The 20,993-nt window shown below is 40.8% G+C and overlaps 2 protein-coding genes across 6 annotated transcripts in view; both read left to right on the forward strand.

Annotated features, from left to right (window-relative positions):
• The window catches only part of GTF2H5 (general transcription factor IIH subunit 5), a 229,815-nt gene that overhangs the window by 46,286 nt on the left and 162,536 nt on the right, over window positions 1–20,993 (forward strand). The gene's annotated exons all lie outside the window — the stretch shown is intronic.
• The window catches only part of SYNJ2 (synaptojanin 2), a 144,634-nt gene that overhangs the window by 45,150 nt on the left and 78,491 nt on the right, over window positions 1–20,993 (forward strand). For all 4 annotated transcript variants that reach the window (XM_069070314.1, XM_069070315.1, XM_069070316.1 and 1 more), the window contains exons 3-4: window positions 1,791–2,061; window positions 12,347–12,572. In XM_069070314.1, coding sequence (XP_068926415.1) covers window positions 1,791–2,061; window positions 12,347–12,572 — 497 coding nt within the window. The remainder of the gene's footprint in view (window positions 1–1,790; window positions 2,062–12,346; window positions 12,573–20,993) is intronic.

Consider the following 20,993-nt stretch of genomic DNA (forward strand, 5'->3'; position numbering starts at 1 on the left):
ACACACACACACACACACACACACACACACACACACACACACACACATATATATGTGTGTGTATCTCAACTTTTGGGAGTAGAAGAAAGATCATGGGATCAAAAATTTGAGTTGGTTGGGGACCATCTAGTCCAACTCCCTTGTTTTACAATAAGGAGACTAAGACACCGTGAGGTTAAGTGATTTGCCCAAGATCACAAAGGATTAAGTGGCAGAACCAGGATGTAAAACCTATGTCCTCTGATTTCAAATCCAGACTGCTTGGTTCAAGATTCGTTTGTCTTCCCTTTCCTTTTTATATGCCCAGTCATCACCCAGGAGCTGGAAGTCATCTATGAAAGGTATTTCTCTTCATGATCTCGGAACCCCAGCTTAGAATCCTGGGAGAAGCTCTGTTCTGAGTAACTCAGCTGTGCCCATGCACATATATTAACCACAAATCAAGTGTAACTTTGTTACACAAACATGGAAAAAGAGTGTGAAAAAGAGAACCAAGGCAAGTCTGTGAGTTGCTTGAGTCCACTCAGTCATAAAAGAGTGCATTCTTAGATGCCTCTGGTTCTAGCTGAGAACCTCTCAGAATGCAGTTCTTCCCAAGGCCACTGGGGTCTCCAAGGTTTCCAAGGTACCCTCCCAGGCTGACCCCTGGTCTACAGCCACAATGTTGAGCAATCTCCCCTCACTTCTCTGGCTTCAGGATCTCTCAGAATTCTTTCTGTTTTTTCCTCTCATCTCTGGAGACTTCTTCCATAGGGGAGCCTCTTCTCCAGCTCAGCTTTCTCTTGTTTTCCTTTCAGTCACGGAGGGTGGTTCTGTTCTCTGGGTTTTCCTTCCTTATATGCTCTCTTCGCATCTGACCACTTGCCCTATCATTCCCTGTGCTATGTTAGATTGCCATGAGTGCAGGGGCCATTCGATATTTATCTATGTAAAATATTTTATTGATACTTTCTGTTTTATACTTCCCAATTACTTTCTCCCCACCAAAAAAAAAAAAACCTTCTTCCTTATAACAAAGAAAAAATTTAATTAAAAACAGCTGACATTGTGAGGCATGTCTGTCAGCATATGCAACATTTATCATCTGTAATCTTTCCCCTTTCGTTTCCCATCCCTGAGAGGAAGGAGATGTGTTTCATCGCCTGTCCTGGGAACAAATGTTAGTCATTGCATTTAATTTGATTTTAGCCGTCATTGAGTGTTTTCATTTCTAGTATTGTGACCATTGTGTATATATCTATGTAATAGCATTCTGCTTTCATCTTTCTTAGTTTAAACAACCACCACATATGTGTCTCTGAGTTTCTCATATTTGCCAATTCTTATGGTGAATTCTGTTACATTCCTATGCCATATTTTTTCAGCTGTTCCCCAGTCAATGGACACTCAGGGTTTGGCTTTGTTTTTGTATTTTTAAATGTTTTGTCAATGTTTCTCTCTCTTTTTTTTTTTGCTTATTTATCACAAAAATATCATCTCTATCACCATTTCCTAAATAGATGTCCCTCTGTATAACAAATAAGGCACACCCACTTTGCAACCCATTTATTAAGAACCCACTCTACTGGGAATGCAAAGACAGAATGAAACTGTCCTTGTTCTCAAGTTTATGCTCTGCTGGGGGGATGTAACATGCTCTATCTATTCCTAAAGGGATGGGGGAAAAAAGGTGTCACAGTTTCCATGTGACCATATTTTTATGGCTATAATGTCCATATTTATTAGGTCTCCTCTGCTTCCATGGAAGCAATAATAACAGATTATCCTTCCTTTTCTGATTAACTTTCTAGGTAGCACACAACTGAGCTTCCTGGTTTTGGTGACAGGCTGTGCATCAGTGGGGAGAATTCTTGATGCTGAGATCTATAAAATCACCACAGTAGACTTCTGTCCACTTCAGGAAGATGTCAAGGAAGAAGACCGTCTCACTGCTCTGAAAAAAATTCTCAACTCTGGGATGTTCTATTTCTCCTGGCCAAATGCTGGGTCCAACTTTGACCTGACTGTCCGAGCCCAAAAGCAGGGTGATGACAATTATCAGTTGGGAAATTCCTTCTTCTGGTTAGTACCTTGTGTTATATTTCAACTTTAGTCTTTTGCAAATAGCAACAGAGGCAGCTATTTTGGAAGTCAGATCTTAGTTTTTTGCTTTGGAAATACCTATTTTATGAAATATTCATGGAGGAATGTTACCCAGGTCTGTATTCCTCCCACTACTCTGCAGACTCAATAAATCCAAAAAAGATTTATTTAAATTCTGATGATGCACAAAATGCTGTTTTAGGCTCTGGGAAAGATACAAAGATAAATAAAATGTGCCTCCTGTCCTCCACGGACACTGTTTTCATCCATTATCTCAGTTAATTGGAAATTGATCACCTTCATTTTTATTTATATTTGATTTTTTTGAAAGAAATTGGATACATAGTCTTTTGAAGAGGACCCTTTGCCCACTACCAGTAGCTCGGTAGGTTTTAACTGATGATGGTGCCTTTTTCACTGGCTCTTTAGTAAAATTGTCACATACTTTAGTAAGGATGATGAAAGATAAGCCTAGAATTCCTCTTATTGGGGAGTGCCCCAGTGTACCTCACGTACCTTGAATCTCTCTTGAGATTCCTGTTCTTCTCAGATATTGCCTTAATATGGCCATTGTGCCTTGTGGTGGATGTGCTGAGACAGGGCTTTCTTTACATGTTGCTTGTGATGGTTTTTTGGTGGCAGGGACTCACTTTCTTTCTGTCCCCAACTTTTAGCACAGTGCCTGGCCCACAGTTAGCACTCAAGAGATAATTGTTGATTGTGTGACATCTATAAAGTTCTTTAATATCTGGAGGTGCATTAAATAAATTATATATTCCTGTGGAGAACTAACTCTTTGTTTAGACTCTCAGAGAGATATTACTTGTGTCAAGGCACCCATCCTTGGTTTTGTGGATTATTTCCTCTTACAGGAGTATCTGAGATATCAGGATATAGTCCATGTAATGTAGGATGCAGTTCAATAAATAGAACTGGTTCCTCACTTTCCTGGGGTTCATATAAAAAACAGAGGAAAAGGAATTAAACTTGCTATCCTTAATAAGTAAACAACTTTGCCTTGGGCCCCCATACATCCCTGCTCTGTTAGGCATGATATAGTAAAGTTTTGTGTGATGATCCAGCCTATCCACAGCTATTTTATAATTCTGATCAGAGAATATTGTTGAGATGTTATACCTTTGAATAATCAGCTCTAAAGTCCCAGGAAGTAGTGCTTAGGACTTGTTGGGAAGAAAGAGCATTAGACTTTGGGCCTGAGGGCTAACGGCAGTGGCCACTAAATCGTTGCCATCTCAAGCAGATGGGGTCAAGGTATTGTGAGAGATAGAATAATTTTTGAAAACATCTATATATGTATCTCCTTTGGGAATGAGGAGGGCTATGAGATGTCCTCAGATCTTTTACAACTCGGTTGTCACTTGTTTTTGTTTTTTTGGCAATTATTGGATTAAAGAACTCCTGTCTGCCAGCATTATGATTGTCAGAAAAGTTGTTGCTGTTATTGTTCATTCATGTCTGACTCTCTGTGACCCTGTGGACTACACTCTTCATGGAGTTTTCTTGGCAAAGACACTGGAGCTGTCTGCCATTTCCTTCTCCACTGGAACAAAGGCAACGAAGGTTAAGTGACTTGCCCAGGTTACACAGCTAGTAAGTGTTTGAGTGCATTCGAACTCAGATCTTCTGATTCCAGGCCTAGCTCTCTGTCTACCAAGTCATCCAGCTGCTTAGAAAAGTGTACATACATATGAATAACAATATAAAATAATATGATTTCTCATCAAAATGAGATATTGAGTGCTGCACAGGAGATCAGAGAATGGGGACTCACTCTGGGAAGGCTTCGGAGAAGAGGATAGGATTCACTTATCAAATATCTACTTGGAAGTTGTTTGTTTTTTTTAAACCGGACCTATGATTTAATTGGGATAATGAACTCCTGGTGAGAAAACCATCTCTACGAATGCAGATCAACACCTGTCCAGCAGCTTATCGTCATTCACAATAGCAATAAGCAGGTAGTAATCAATTGACCGCATGCACACAGAAAGTTGCCTGGGGTAGCAGTACTCAAGTTTTTGGTTTCAGGACTCCTTTCTTCCCTTTGAAACACTAAGGATCCCAAAGAGCTTTTGTTTATGTGCCTTCGTCTCTCGGTATTTACTTAAAATGTCATAGTAGTATTATGAAAATAATTTTGTCTTCACAGATTCCCCTGAAAGGGTCTTGAGGATCACTAGGAATCCCAGGCCCACACTTTGAGAATCACTGAGCTAAGGGAGAGGTGAAGTGGTTGAGAGCTGCTGGGCTAGGGGACCGAGAAACGGTGCCCAGGGACACACACCAGGTGCATGTGAGAGACAGGATAGGAACCCACGTTTTCTTGACTGTAAGGCCAGCTCTCCATTAGACTGTCCTGCTTCTTTGTACTTTGTACGATAGAAGGAAAGTAAGATGGAGGGCCGCCATTGCCAGAACTTCCTCCCTGGAGTATATTGGCTGGTAGAGGTGCCATAGGAGTGGAAGGTATTGCTGAGCCTGTCCCATAAAATAGCCTGGTCCTTCATTCGTTGTCCAGCCTTTGAATCACTGGTAGGCAGATATTCATAATCAGAGGATCACCACTAGCTAAAGTAGACAAGGGAAAACAATGCCCTTGGTTAATATAATCTTTTTAGTCTGGATACCATCTGTGTTCAGTCATTTTCAGTCATATCTAACTCTTTGTGACCCCGTTTGTGGTTTTCTTGGCAAAGATGCTGGAGTGGTTTTGCATTTCTTTCTCCAGCTCATTTGATAGGTGAGGAAATTGAGGTAAACAGGGGTAAGTGACTTAGCCAGGGTCTCACAGCTAAGCTCATAAGTGTCTGAAGCCAGATTAGAGCTCTTCTGACTCTGGGACTGGTGTCTATCCACTGTAATACCTAGTTGCCCCTGGGTACCATAGTACCTGATAATTATCACCTGATATGACACAGATAGGTGGGGCAGTGGAGAGCACTCTGGACCTGAAATCAGGGAGAGCTGAGTTCAAATCTGGCCTCAGACTTATTAGCAGCATGACCCTGAGTGAGTCACTTCACCTGTTTACCTCAGTTTCCTCATTTGTAAAATGGGGTTAAAAACAGCACCTTTTATTATGAGGGTAAAATATGATATTTGTAAGGCACTTTGCAAACCTTGAAGTGCTATATATAAATGCTAGCCATTGTTGTTAAGTGTCATGATATTAATCACTATTACAATCAAGTTCTAGAGGGAAATTCAAAACTTTATTTACCTTAATAAATCTGTGTTTCTTCTCCCTAAAGAAAATGGCCTGTGTTCCTACAGAGTACCAACAGATGTGACTAAGAAATTATGCTATAAAGATCCTATATTTGGCAAAAGGTTACTCTTTTTCCTGGCCCATTTGCAAATGAGAAGTTGTGAAATAAGACCAAGTGATAACAGCTGTCATCAGTCACTGCTGGCCTGATGGAACTCAGAGTTTTCTGGAGGCCTTGCCCTCTTACCAGTAATGTTCTTTGCCAAGAAATGGGTGAATCAGGGTAGATATTTAAAGTACATACCCAGCATATCCTGGCTTGCTCACTGTTGGTAGTAACCTGCACGTCTGTGCTCTTGCTAAAATATATATAATATATATATATATATATATATATATATCCTTTGGTTGGGCAGACCAGATTATAAGAATTTAGTGTGGACATCTTTAGAAGTGGCTACTAAGTGAAACAACCCCAGCCTATTATGTACATTATCTCAGTATCCTGTTTGACATAAATTCCGTTGCAGTTCATGAGATAAAATGTCCTGGGAGGCAGCCTGTTGTAGTGCAAAAATCCTGTTTTTTGGAGCCAGGGTTCTAAAATCTTCTCTCTGCAATTTTTCTGGTTGTGTGACACTTCACCCTCTCTGGACCTCAGTTTCTTTCTTGGTAAAAGGAAAAGGTTGAACTAGGTAATAGCTAAGCTGCCAGCTTTCAATGTAGAGTGTTAGTCTATCCATGCTCCTGTTAGTCAATAAGCACCTAGATGGCTTGGTGGATTTAATGCTGGACTGGGAGTCAGGAAGACCTGAATTCAAATCCAGTCTCAGACACTTGCTAGCTGTTTGACCCTGGACAAGTCACTTCACCTTGTTTGCCTCAGTTTCCTCATCTGCAAAGTGAACTGGAGAAAGAAATGGCAAATCACCCTAGCATCTGTGCCAAGAAAATCCCAAATGGGATCACAAAGAGTCAGATATGACTGAAAAATGACAGTGAAAAGCAGCAGTCTCATTGGATCAGTTTATGAAAAGGAATAAAGAGCAAGGAAACCAGAAAGTTAGGGAGGGTCCAGGTTATAAAGGTCTTTAAATGTCAAACAGAACATTTGTACTTTCTTGCTCTTAGAGGTAAATAAAGAACTCTTGAAGTCTATGAAATAAGTGATTAACATCGTCATACCTACACTAAAAGAAGATCATTTTGGCTGCTGACTGAAGGATGGATTGTACTAGGGAAAGAGTTGAGATAGGAAGAGCAACCATAAGCCTATTGAAATAAAAAAAGCAAAAACTGATGAGGGCCTGAACTAGCATGGTGACTGACTAGAGAGAAAGAGACAGATCAGAGAGACGTTGTGAAGGTAGAAAATGATGAGACTTGTAGCAGATGAGACCTGCGGGTGAGTGATTCTTGAATTTTGGTTTTTGAAATATGAGGAATTGATTTTTTTGAAATTTGAGGCTGACACTGTGGTTGCCAAGCTGGGGTGACTTTGAGGACAATGCTGTGCCTAGTGGTAATTGGGAAGAGGGGGTGATTTTGGAGAGAAAGGTAATGAGTTTTGTTTTGGAAATGTTGAGTTTGAGATGTCTACATGACATCTAGTTTGAAGTATACAGCAGGCAGTGGTTGGTACAATATTGGAGCGCAGGAGGGAGTTAGGGCTGGATATGTGCCTGGGTATCATCTGTGTGGAGAGAATTGAACCCATGGGAGCTATTGAGAAGTGAGAAAGTATAGAGAGAGCTTCTCACAGCACATAGTAGTACCTTTTCTTCAGGATTGGAGCTGCCTGCCTTGACCCTGTAGGATCCTTGGTCCTTTAAATTTCATCTATCCTTTGAACCCAAGGTGCTTTACCATTGCCATGTACTCTATCCTTATAACCAGATATTGAAGGAGGAAAGCAGGGAATCATTCCAGTCGGGGGGTTAGATCAGCTTAATATTGTCATTTCATAGCATTTGAGATTGGGAAAAAGCCCTTAAAGTTTCTCTAGTCCATACTATACCTGAAGCATAAATACCTTCTCCAATTTCTCATGAGTCATTCATTAAATGTAATACTAACAGTGACAGAAAATTTAATCACCTCACAAGGTAACATTCCATTTTCAGACAGCTTTTTATTGCTTGGAAATTCTCCCTTTTCTTGAGCCTTATTATCTGAATTAGAGAGTGATTCATTTTCCCCCCTTATTGCTACATAAGCTAAGGCATACCTTAAGAAATTTTTTTTTTTTAAGCAATTGGGGTTAAGTAACTTGTTCAAGGTTACACGGCCAGTTATTTCTGGGTGTGGTGCTTAGTGTCTGAGCCCGGATTTGATCCCCGGTCATCCCGACTCTGGGGCTGGTGTGCTTACTCACTGAGCCACCTGGCCTCCCCTAAGCAATTGAGGCTAAGTAACTTGCTCCAGGGCACATGGCCAGGTGTTTCTGGGTGGGTGCCAAGTGTATGAGCCTGGATTCGATCCCCAGGTCATCCTGACTCTGGGGCCGGTGCTCTTACTCGCTGTGCTACCTGGCCGCCCCTTAAGGAAATTTTTAACAATGGGCCAGATTGAATCTGACTTTTGTAGTGGTGTCTTGAGGGTTCATGCAGAGCAGTGAAGAGAGCCAACCTTGTGTCAAGAAGGCCTACATTTATATCCTGACTTTGGTATCTACTGGCTTGTCCTTGGTCAGGTCACTGAATATATCTGCCCTCAGGCACAATCTCCCAAGATTATAAATGGCAGACTGAATTCGGAGTTTCTTCTTTAGCAGTTCCCTACTCCAATGAAATCATAGATTTGCTCCCCACCCCAAAAAGAAATTATCAGAGGAAGGAGGAGTCTTGCTAATTGAACCCCTGATCATTAGAAGGAGACTGAGTTAAGAGGAAAAACGAAATATTTCTATACTACTCTCCAAAACAAATATTGTTTGGGAGGAGCCATCTGGGCTGTCAAGATCTCCTGGTTTTGTAAGGTATCCCTGTGGTGTGGGTGGAATGCCATCACAAAGTAGCTTCCTTGCCCATCCTGTTAGGAAGCACTTACCTAATTTTAGGACTAGGGGTTGAGTACTTTTTCTCACCAGTAGGAGAGAGAGCCAAGGAGTAATGATGTCAGTCGTTGCTGTTTTAAAACAAGTAGGCCATTGTGATCTATGTTACACTCTATGCAACAGTTTCCCAAGGAGAGCCTCAATTTGAATGAGTTAAAGGTTTTAGGAGGGTGACTTAGCTCAATCTTTTTTGGCTCCTACCTGGTAGGTGGAAACAATTGCTTGACTAACTGTCACCTAGTGGCAGAGTGTGTCAGCCAACCCCCCATCCTCAACCCAACCCCCCTTAAGGAAGCAGGTTAGGCTAGTAGCACTCACTAATTCCCTGGGGAGTCATATATTTACTAGGAAATCGTATTTGTCCAAGTCAGTCAAGAAAATGTGCATTTATTAAGACATAGATGAAATAGAACCTGAACTTAGGGGCATAGGGCAGCTAGGTGGCACAGTGGATCGAGTGCTGGGCCTGTTGTCAAGACTTATCTTCCTGAGTTCAAATCTGACCTTCAACACCTCCTAGCTGCGTGACTCTGGGCAAGTCACCCTGTTTGCCTCAGTTTCCTCATCTGTCAAATGACCTGGAGGAGGAAATGGCAAACCACTCCAGTATCTTTGTCAAGAAAACCCAAAATGGGGTCTCAAAGAGTTGAACACAACTGAAAATGACTGAACGTTAGGAAGGATACATTTTATATATGGGAAGGGGCATATATACACGTAAACATATGTAAAATAAATACAGGGTAATTGGTTACATGGGGGATGGGAAGATACTGCAACTGAGGAGATCAGAAAAGGTTGCCGTAGGGTGTAGCATTTAAGCTTAGCTTGGAAAGGAACTGGGAAGTAAGGAACAAGTGTATTCCAGGCATGTGGGGCAACTCTGTAAGGGTACAGAGGTGGGAGAAGGAGCATTGTTTGTGAAGAACGGCAAGGTCAGCTTGACTGGATCGTAGAGAGCACAGGGAGAAGTCATGCTCAAAAAGACGTCAGAGTTTGGTTGGAGCCAGCTTCTCAAGGGCTCTAAATTAGTCAGAGTCATTGGTATTTGATCCCAGAGGTCACAGAGAGCTCCAGGAATCTGTCAAGCAAAGGAGTGACATGGTCAGACGTGTGTTGCAGGAATATCATTTTGTCCACCGCTTTGAGGATTAATTGACCAGGGGGAGAGTGGAGGCAGGAAGACCAATTAATTAGGAAGCTATTACATAATCCAGGTTAAAGATAATGAAAGCCCCAAATAGAATAGTGGCTATATGAGTACAGAGAAGGGGTCAAAAATAAGAGATAGCATGGAGGCAGAAGCAGTAATAATTGGCAAATGATTGGATCTGTTTGTTGGGGAGTAAGAGTGAGAAGAGTGATTTCAAGGTTGTAAATCTGGGTGACTGGAGGCTAGTGGCCTCCTTTGAGACAAATAAAAGATTTTGGTGTTTGGGGAAGGATGAATTCTGTTTTAGACTTATTTATTTTGAGATACCTCCAGGGCATCTAATTTTAAGTCTGATAGATCATTGGTCTTGTGGTAATGGCGCTCAGGAGATGTGAAAGGCATCTGCATAGAAATGATTGTTGAACCTGTGGGAGCTGACGAGGTCCCTAAGAATGACAGAGAGCTCAGGATGGAGCCTTGGAGGACACCAACAGAGAGGGGAGTGAAGGAACATGCAGCTAAGGTGAAGTGTCAGAGAAATAGGAGGAGAACCAAGAGAGACTATTAAAAACCCAAAGAGGAGAGAGTAATGAGGAGGAGTAAGTCATCAGCAGTGTCACATGTTTCAGAGAGGTCAAGAAGAATGAGAATTGAGAAGAGACTGTTGGATTTTTCCATTGGGATCATTGCTAGAAGCCAGATTTTGAGGGGCTGAGGAGAGGAGAGGAAATGGAAGCAGTGAGTATAGACAGCTTTTTCTTGGCTATAAAAGGGAAGCTAGCTACAAGATGGTTGTTTTGTTTAAGTATGGGAGAGACCTGGGCATCAGACTGAGTCAGTAGATAGCGAGAGATTGAAGATTAGAATGAGAGAGGGAGAGACTGTTGGGGAAATCCCTAGGTCAAAAGGAAGACATCAGGTAAAGGGGTTGGCCTTGAGGAAGAGGAATGAATGAGAAAGAAATGGGGATGATGTAGATTAGGGAAGAAGGGAGCTCGTGGCAAATGGTCTTGATTTTTCTTAGTAAGATATGAGGTAAAGTCTTCTACTGAACAGGTACAAGAGACTTATGGAGAAAGAAGTTATGGAACAGCTGCTATGGGGAGAAAAGTGTGATAGTGAATCAATTAAGAGTAAAAGATGTAAAAGATTTGCTTTCTGCAGTGAGGGCCCAGTTGAGATTAGATAATATAAATTTATAGTGGATCCAGTTAGTCTGATTTCATGAATTCCTGAGGAAAGAGATAATGGAAGTAATCCAAGGTGGTTGTTGTTTAGTCATTTTTTAGTTGAGTCCATCTCTTTGCGACCCCATTTTAGGTTTTCTTGGCAAAGATACTGGAGTGATGTGCCATTTCCTTCTCCAGCTCATTTTATAGATGAGGAAACTGAGGCAAATGGGTTAAGTGACTGGCCCAGGTTCATACAGTTAGTAGCTGAGGCCAGATTTGAACTTGGAAAAATGCATCTTCTTGACTTCAGACCAGATGCTGTATCTACTGAGCCACCTAGCGGCCTCAGGGTCAGCATTTGGCAAGACATGAGCTTTGACTAGAAGGCAAAGGGTTCAAGAGGAGACAGCAGTGCCATGTTGACCTAAGTGAGTTTAGGAAACAAGGAAAGTAAATTTAGTGAGCGACAGATGTGAAATCATAACTCCCCCAAATCACAAATACTCTTAAGCTATATTGTTTTTTGTTTTATTTTTTGGAGGGGGGAAGGCAGGGCAGTTGGGGTTAAGTGACTTGTCCAAGGTCACATGGCTAGTAAGTGTTAAGTGCCTGAGACTGGATTTGAACTCAGGTCCTCCTGACTCCAGGGCCGGTGCTTTATTCACTGCACCACCTAGCCACCCTAGCTATAATGTTTTTTTAAAAGACATATTACATTTAATGAAATAATAACAAAAAGGGCCTTATTTCCTTGTGTTCACTTTCAATCTCCCTTTTGCTTGGTTGTGTGTATATTTGAGTATTTTTAAAAGTATATTTTCTCTTACTTTCTTCACTATGCATCCCCACATATAAGTATGTGTTCCTTTGTATTCTTCATATTTATCATTTTTATGGCATATGCAGTTACATTGATATACCATAATTTATTTAGCCACTCCAATCCCTAATTTCCCCAGTGAGGAAATTTCACTGTTTACATTTTTATTTGGATGGCATATAAGAAGCCTCTATCAATATTTTCATATTGAGGGATACATTTTTACCTTTTAATAAAATCTTTAGGGTTGTAGCCCCAATAATGGTACCTCAGGGTTTTAAGATACTTTAAGAATGCTGTTAACTCATATATTGCCAGATTGCTTGGGAGTCTTTCCTTGCCTTTCTTAAAACTTGATTTGCCTGACTCTTAATTGTAGCACTTTTTTGTATATTTTCTTTGTGACCAGTTATAGTATTGCCTGTCTCTCCAAAATAAAATAAATAGTTAATGCTAATGACTAGAAAGAATTTCAAGGGTTCTTATAGCAGCCCTATGAGGTACGTGCTGTTATTAACAAAGGACTCATCCTGCTATGATAAGGAATGGGTTGACTGGTTGATGAAGGAGAGTAGCACAAGCCTATCATTTCCCAGCAGAATAGAAAACTGGAGGGCCAGGATTATTTTGTTTTTGTTATTGTGATCCTCCACACCCAGCCCAGTGCCTGACCCTGGGGAGGTACGTAATAGATGCTTATTGAATTGATTTGAATCTTAGCAGTAGCTTAAAGTTGGGCTCTTAAGGAGCATTCTCCTTGATGTGGATGCAAATCTGCTTTCTTCTTTCTGCGTCTTTGTTGTTGGATTAATTCACACTTGGCAAAATTTTGCAGGAACCAGCTCTTGCATGTGCCCTTGAAACACAACCAGGTGAACTGTTCTGATTGGCTGCTGAAGGTGATCTGTGGAGTAGTGGCCATCCGCACTGTCTATGCCTCACATAAACAGGCCAAAGCTTGCCTCATCTCCCGGATCAGCTGTGAACGAGCTGGTGCCCGGTTTCACATCAGGGGGGTGAATGATGATGGACACGTGTCTAACTTTGTCGAGACAGAGCAGGTAAGTGACCGAACCCGACTTAGGGGCCAAATGATTCAGTGCTTCTTGAGTAAGAATGGACATGACTCACCCAAAGGCTTTCTCCATATCTTTTTACCTGTATGAAGGAGATCTTTATCTTAATGCTCTCCCCTCCCACCCCCCACCCCCAACTCTGCTTTATCCTTCTGTAATTGACATTGTGAAGATGTGATATCTATGGTTTGTTGTACCTTACTATTTACTTAGCTTTCTGGTTCTTCTCTCAAGGAGGAGAACGCATCCCTTAGGTACCAAATGTTGTTCCCTCTCTTTTTTGCTTTTCAAGTGTAGTTCCTACAGAGCCTTGACTCTATTTTCAGCAAAGAGTAGTTATGGACTCCTGATGGAAGGAGAGAAATGAACCAATTTGGTTTGGTGCTGTTTTTTGAGCAACAATGGGTAGATCGATATATTGCAAGGAAAAAAAATTCTCTCATTTTTATTCTGGATTGATTTTCTTTTTTTAGCTTCATCTTAGAAGCAAATTATGGCAGTTGGGAGTTGTGGAATCTGGGAGTAAGGGAGCAGTTGGTTTCAGTGCCCATGGAATGGAACCATCTGTTTAATCTTCCATTGATCTTTCTTTTTTTAATTCTGTTCTCATTCCCAGGGATGTTGTTTACAACTCCTGCCTTTAGCTTGAAATCTGCAGGGTAAATCTTTAGAAGAGAATATAAGACAGTGGTAAATTTAAGACAGAGGAAAGCTCTGATGAAATTCGCAGGTGGAATATTGCCATGGGTGACAATTTCCAAACACCCTATATTTATTTTGTGCCTGTAGGCGTTTTGTCGACTTCTCCCTCTTGTATCTGTGATTGAGCTGCGTCTTAGGAGGACTTTGGATAGTGTGAGAACGGTCTGTAAAAGGGAAAATTATTTGATTTACACCCAAGAAGACGACTTCTTGTCAAGCCCTGACTGCTTGCCTATAGGGCTTTTCTAACCAAGGGATCCTGGAAGGATTTTTTTAGACAGTGAACCCCAGCAGGGAAGTAGTAGCCATCTTGGAAAATGATATAATCTCAAGAAGATCTATGTTCTTGCTTTTAAATTTTACTTTAGAAGCAAAAGAGAGGCAATGTGGCATACTGTGGATAGACGGGTACTCTTGGAGCCAGGGAGATATGGATTTATCTTACCTTATTAAATTTGACCTTTATTGTATTTGATCCTTGGCTCTAGACAGCAGGATGCGGTTCCTTAAATCTTAGCCCAGCCTCCCTGGAAAAGTCACACAACTGTGCTGACTGAGTCTATTGCCAATTTATGTTAAGCAATCTTACCTGGGCCCTTGCTTCTATATGACAATCCTTTGCTTTTTTCTCTGACTGATTCCTCTACACTTCCCACAGATGCTGTTCCAAATCTCTCCCTCAGGCTTCCTACACCACCACTAGCCTCCCTCTCAGCAGAAGACCTTAGCTCCTACTTTACTGAGAAAATGGAGAGCATCTGTCATAAGCTCTCCTCCCCTATTCAATACCTCACAACTACTCCAGCTTGCCTATCCTCTCTTCCTTTGTGCCAGTCTTTGAGAATAGTTGGCCATTCTCTTTGCCAAGAAGAACGTCATCTCATCTGGGAGCCTGCTTCTTGAAACATCCCTTTACTCCCTGCTATTCTCTGTTATCTGATTCTATTTTTGCTGCCCACAAATGAGCCCATTCTTAACCTTTATAGATTATATCTCCTTCCTTTCATTGTCAGACTCCTAGGAAATGTCATTTCCATGTGTTTGTTCCTTACCCAGTTTTTAACCTGCTTTCAGTCTGGCTTCTTTGCTGAAACAGCTATCTCCATGGTTACCAGTGGTCTGTTAATTGCTAAATCCTATGGCCTTTTAATCCTCATCTTTTTCAACTTTTCTGCAGTTTTGAATGCTATTGACCACTCCTTCTCCTAGGCAAGCTGTTCTCCCTCAGCTTTTGTGATAGAGCTCCCTTCTTGCTATCTTTTCTGTCTGTCTGACTGCCTGTTCCTGCCATGTCTCAGCCTCTAACCATGGGTCCCTCAAAGCTTTGTCCTGGGCACTCTTCTTTTTTCTCTTTTTCTCATTTATTTCATCAACTCCTTTTCAGATACATCTGTGCATAGGGAGGTATATATTTTGAATCAGACCTGGGATTTCATTAGTATAGAGAGCTTCTGATAAGAAAACTCCCTTTACCAATGCAGGTCAGCACCTAAGCTGCAATCTAGTCTTAGAGAATTGCCTAAGGCACTGGGAGGTTAAGTAATGAATAATTTAAAAAAATAACATTTATAGAGGCAACTAGGGGGGCGGAGCCAAGATGGCAGTGTAGGCTCCCTGGGCTCCCCCATAACCATCTCAAATACCTATAAAAATGACTCTAAACAAACTTTAGGGCTACGTATCCCACAAAGTGAAAGAAAGAGAAAAACAAATCTCCAGCTGAAGACAACCCAGCAGGCAGACAGGAAGGGTCCATCGCTGTCCCCTGGGAGCAGAGCCCATCTCCAAGTGAGCTGCGGTTTTAGCCTCAGGGTGGCCAGACCAGCCTCAGCTAGATGTCAGGAGAGCAGATCATCAGCAACTGTGATGGTTTCCAGAATTATCAACCCATAAATGCCAAAGACAAAATGAGAGGTCAGTGTAGACTTTGGGAATAGGGAGTCCAGGAATGTGGTCCGGCCTCTGCTCTGCTCAGCCTCTGAGGCATAGCAGCCACTACTGCATGGCTGTTTCAGAGCTCCTGGCCTGCAGAACTTAGGGGGACCAATTGGCCATTTTGAGGGGTAATTGCTCTTGCTTTAACCTGCTTGGATCTGGATTGTTGTCTTGGGTGGAGGTCCTGGGGTGTGTGACCAGTGAGCCAGAGCGTGTGGAGGCTTTGGAGAGGGCAGACAACTAATAGCTCTGGCAGCTGCAAAAACCCCAGCAATTTGGGACAAAGCTCTCCTCTCTGGAAGCAGAGTTCTGCTGCAGCAAAAAGCTCACAAGTCAAGTACTTGAGTGGCAACATGAGCAAGCAAAGGAAGCAAAGCAAGCACAGCTATCCAACTTTGGATTCCTTTTTTGGGGACAAAAAAAATCAAAGCATGGAATGGCAGGAAGACAACTAAGTCAGAACTCCTGCACCAAAAGCTTATGAATTGGTTACAGGCCATAGAGGAGCTTAAGAAGGATTTTGAAAACCAAATAAGAGAATTAGAGGAAAAAATGGGAAGAGAAATTAGAATGATGCAAGAAAATCATGAAAAGAGAGTCAACAACCTGACTGAAGAAAACAACACCTTAAAAAATAGACTAGCTCAAATGGCAAAAGAGGCTCAAAAAGGCAATGAGGAGAAGAATACCTTAAAAAGCCAAATTTGCCTGATGGAAAAAGAATCTCAAAAGCTCACTGAAGAGAATAATTCCTTTAGAATTAGATCGGAGTAAATGGAAGCTAGTGACTTGATGAGAAATCAAGATACTATTAAACAGATCCAAACGGATGAAAAAAATAGAAGGCAATGTGAACTATCTCATTGGAAAAACCACTGACCTGGAAAACAGATCCAAGAGAGATCATTTAAAAATCATTGGACTACCTGAAAGCCGTAATTAAAAAAAGAACCTAGAAATCTTCCTTCAAGACATTCTCAAGGAAAATTGCCCTGATGTTTTAGAACCAGAGAGCAAAATAAAGGCTGAAAGAATCAACCATCATCTCTTGAAAAAGATCCCAAAAAGAAAACTCCTAGGAATAGTATAGCCAGGTTCCAGTATTCCCAGATCAAGGAGAAAATATTACAATCAGCCAAGAAGAAACAATTTGAATATTGTGGAAACACAATCAGGATAATACAGGACCTGGCAGCTTCTACATTGAGGGATCAAAGGGCTTAGAATATGATATTCCGGAGGTCAAAGGAGCTGGGATTAAAACCAAGAATCAATTCTACCCAGAAAAACTTGAGTATCATGTTTCAGGGGAAAATATGGTCGTTAAAATGAAATAGAGGATTTCTAAGCATTCTTCCTTTGTTTTTTTGTTTTGTTTTGTTTTTTGGAGGGCAATTTGAGGTTAAGTGACTTGCCTAAGGTCACATGGCTAGTTTTTGTGTTACGTGTCTGAGGCCGGATTTGAATTCAGGTCCTCCTGACTCCAGAGCCAGTACTCTATTCTCTGTGCCACCTGGCCACCCCACTTCTAAGCATTCTTGAAAAAAAACAGAGTTGAATAGAAAATTTGACATTCAGATACAAGAAGCAAGAGAAGCATGAGAAGGTAAACAGGGAAAAGAAATCATAAGGAACTTATCACAGTTGAACCATTTATGTTCCTACATGGAAAAATGATAATTGTAACTTATGAAACTTTTCTCAGTATGAGAATAGTTGAAGGGAATATAAATGTATATGTATATGTATACATACATATTTATGTCTATATAGGATGGTATATGGGTGTATGAATACATATGTGAGTGTGCATATATTTGTGTACAGGTATACATACACAGAGGGCACAGGATCAATTGAATAGGAAGGGATGATACCTAAAAGGTGAAATTGAGAGGTGAGAGAGGAATATAATGAGAGGAGATGGGGAGAGACAGAATGGGGTAAATTATCTCATAGAAGAGGTAAGGAAAAACTGTTATAATGGAGGGGAAGAACAGGAAGGCAAAAGGAAATGAGTCAACCTTACTCTCATTGAATTTGGCTTAGGGAGGAAATGACACATGCACTAAATAGGGTATCTCACACTACAGGAGAGTAGGGGGGAAGAGGATGAGAAGGGGAATGAAGGGGAGGGGAGGCAAGTTGGGGGACAGGGAAGTTAGAAGCACACACTTCTGAAAAGGGACAGGGTCAAAGTAGAGAATAGAACAAGTTGGGCGGGATAGGATGGAGGGAAATATAGTTGTCTTTCACAGTATATCCACTGTGGAAATGTTTTGTGTAGCTACACATGTACAACCTATACTGAATTGCCTATCTTCCCAGTAAGGGTGGGCAATGAGGGAGGAAGGGAAAGAATCTGGAATTCAGACTTTTAAAAATCAAATGTTTAAATATATATATATATATATATATTGCATGCAACTGGAAAACAAAATATACAGGCACTGGTATATAGAGATCCTCTTGCCCTACTGGAAAGTTGGAGGGAGGATGGGGGAGGATATAGGAGAGAGCAGATTGTGGGAGGGGGTATACAGTGGGATCGCTGTGTTGGGGTGGGGGGTAGGGGAAAGACGGGGAGAAAATTTGTAACTCAAAATCTTGTGGAAACGTATGATGTAAACTAAAAATAAACATAAAATTTAATTTAAAAAAAATAACATTTATATGGGACAGCTAAGTGGTGCAGTAGAATGCCAGTCTTTAAGTCAGGATAACTCATCTTTCTGAGTTCAGTTCTGCTGGGTGACTATGGGCAAGTCATTTAACTCTGTTTGCTTTGCTTTCCTCATGCATCAAATGAGCTGGAGAAGGAAATGGCAAACCACACCAGTATCTTTGCAAGAAGATCCCAAATTGGGGGAAATCAGGGGAATGGCGTCACAAAGAGTCAGACAGGACTGAACAACAACATTTATATAGTGCCTACTGTGTGTTGTGCTAAGTACTTTACATTTAACCTCATTTAACCCTCACAACAACCCTGCGAGGTAGGTACTGTTATTATCCCCATTTTATAGATGAGGAAGCTGAGACCCAGAAATGACTTGCCCAGGATAATAATAAGTGTTTGAGGTGGGACTTAAGCTAGAACTTCCTGACTCTGACACTGGCTTCTTCATCCATGGTGCCATGCTGCTTGCATTTCTATTTGTCTCTCTCTTTTATCTCTGCTGAGTTCCAGGCTCTGTTTCCTGCTAGACATTTCCAACTGGTTGTCCTGTTGGTAAAAGTCCAGAATACATTATCTTCCCCACCTTCCCCACCTAACTCATCCCTCCTCCAAACATCCCTATTTCTGTCGAGGGCACTATCCTTCATGAGTCAGGTTTGGAACCTTCTAAGTCATTGGTGACTCTTTCCCCTTCCTTCCCCCATATTTAAGATGTTGCAAGGTTTTTGTTGATTCTCCCTTTATCTCTTCTTCACACACCCTTTGATTCAGTCTAACAGTTCTTCTTTTATTTCCCCAAAGTTCGCATTCCTCTATCCTCTAGTCCTTCATTCAGGCTACCCGTAGGTTTGGAGTGTACTTTCTGACTCTTAGAATTCTTAGCTTCCTTCAAGATTCAACTCATTTTCCTAGTCATAAGTGCTGTATGCCATTTCAAATTATATATGTTTGCCAAAGAAGTGCTATATCCCTTCTTCACCCCCTCATAAATAGAATGTAAGTTCTTTGAAGGCAGGGACGAGTTTCATTTTATATTTTTATATCCATTGTCTGACACCTAGTTGGCACTTAATATGTTCTTATTGAATTAAATTAAATTCTTCTCATCTACCAATCCAACCCTGTCAAAAAAGGAAATGAAGTTCATCTCATATGATATATTTTGGATGAAGTTTTGCTGGCTCATAGTACTGGTGCTTCCCATTCCAGATGCTTACAAACTATTAATAATATGTTTTAAGATTTTTGCCAGGAATTGAAGCCATGCTTACAGTACTATAATCTGAAGACTCCATCATTTTCCCTTTTAGAAAACAAATAGAATTTGAGACAAGCAAAACTGTGTTTGCTCATCTCCAGTCCTGTAGCATCTCTCCCATTCTTCACAGTCTTTCAGTATCTTGAAACAGAGGTGTTAAACATATATAGCTCCCAACACTCTGGAGTGAGGTCCAAATCAAATTAAAATGTAATTGAGAAATATTTAATAAAATTAATACAAATACAATAAAACATAGATAATATTAATATATGGTTTTCTAAGTTAATATGTGGTCCACAGGGAAACTTATGTGCAGCTTAATGGCCTTCATTTCTATTTAAGTTTTGACACCACTATCTTGAAATATCAGTTAGTCCAGGCCAGATGACATAAACGCATTGGAAGCATCTAGGTGCAATTTCAATATCTCTCTTCTCTTATGTCTCAGTCCTTTTGACCAATTTAGTCTCATGACTAACTTCCCTGTATAAAGATCATTCTTCTTGTTAGAGAAAACAGAAATGAGAGTTGAATAGTTCTCTTTCCTTTTGGTGAGCCTTTATCTACCTTGAGCAGCATTTCAAGCCCTTCCATGTTCTGCTTATTCCCTATATGACCCTTTTTAAAAAAGGTCCTTTTTGCTGTCTTTAGCATACTTTGGCAGAGTGCTAAGCTAGACAGCATTCCTGACACTATTGTTAGGAGATACTTGTAGTCATCTTCCCTTACCTGCCTTCCTTCCATCTTTTGCATGTGGCTTTTAAAAATCACACTTGATCAATGAGTTGACATTTCTCTTTTCTCCCTCTCCGGAATTATTTCCAGAATTTTGTCCTTGAAAACATGTTATCTCACTTGTGCCAGTTTCCTTTGTCAAATGTTAGGTTCCAGGATCCTGCATATTCTCTAAGATCTTATAAACTCCCAGAAATATGCTCTCCCGTACACGAGACTGTGTTTTCAAACAGTTGGGGGAAAAAATTCTCTTTCCTCTCAGTCAGTGAGATGAGATGATCTTTTCCATTTCAATGTCTGGTCAACTCATTATCTTTGGACAGCTGTATTCCTAGGGACTCTTTTTAAATAATTATGTGGATACCCATTATAAATATTTACCAGAGAAACTTTTAATTTTCTTATTTCACTTCAGATTAAGTATTTTTTTGTTGTTGTTTCTTCGGAAAGTAAATAGGCATGTGGCTCATCTTTTCCTAAAATGTAGAGGGAGAAGGCAAGATGAAGAGAGATGATTCTCCTAGGAAGAGCTGAAAATTCCTGTTGCTGATTTTGGCAGGATGTTCTGCTATGTTCTGCTTACATAGCACTCCATGCTTATCCAGAATTTTATAAATGTTCCTTATTTACCTTAGCCAATTTGGCCCTCCTGTCAATCTCTAGGGGTAGGTAATATGAGCATTTTTATCCAGTCAATATCATTATAGTATTACACCCTTACACAGGCAGCATGGTATCATACAAAAAGTGCAGGATTTAGAGTCAGAGGACCTACATTCAAATTTCATCTTTGCCTTGTGACCTTGGGCAAGTCACTTCATCTTGAGGTCAACTTTTACTGAAGGTCCAAATCTCTTTTATTAGTAAAAGTTTAATTATGGCTTGTTGATTGATAAAAAAGGAGAAAATTGAGGCCCACACATGCCAGTACTTGCCTTACAGGTTATACATTTAGTGAGTGATAGAACTGGGGTGTCCTTGATAGGAAGGACATCACCCCACACCTGTATTTCAGTTATTCACCTGACCTTTATGTTGAGAGAAAGAGAGAGAGAGAGAGAGAGAGAGAGAGAGAGAGAGAGAGAGAGAGAGA

Source organism: Petaurus breviceps, unplaced genomic scaffold (genome assembly GCF_028583685.1).
Source record: "Petaurus breviceps papuanus isolate PSGF00001 unplaced genomic scaffold, PetGlider_PUasm1.0 90808, whole genome shotgun sequence".
In the NCBI taxonomy this organism is placed as follows: domain Eukaryota; kingdom Metazoa; phylum Chordata; class Mammalia; order Diprotodontia; family Petauridae; genus Petaurus; species Petaurus breviceps.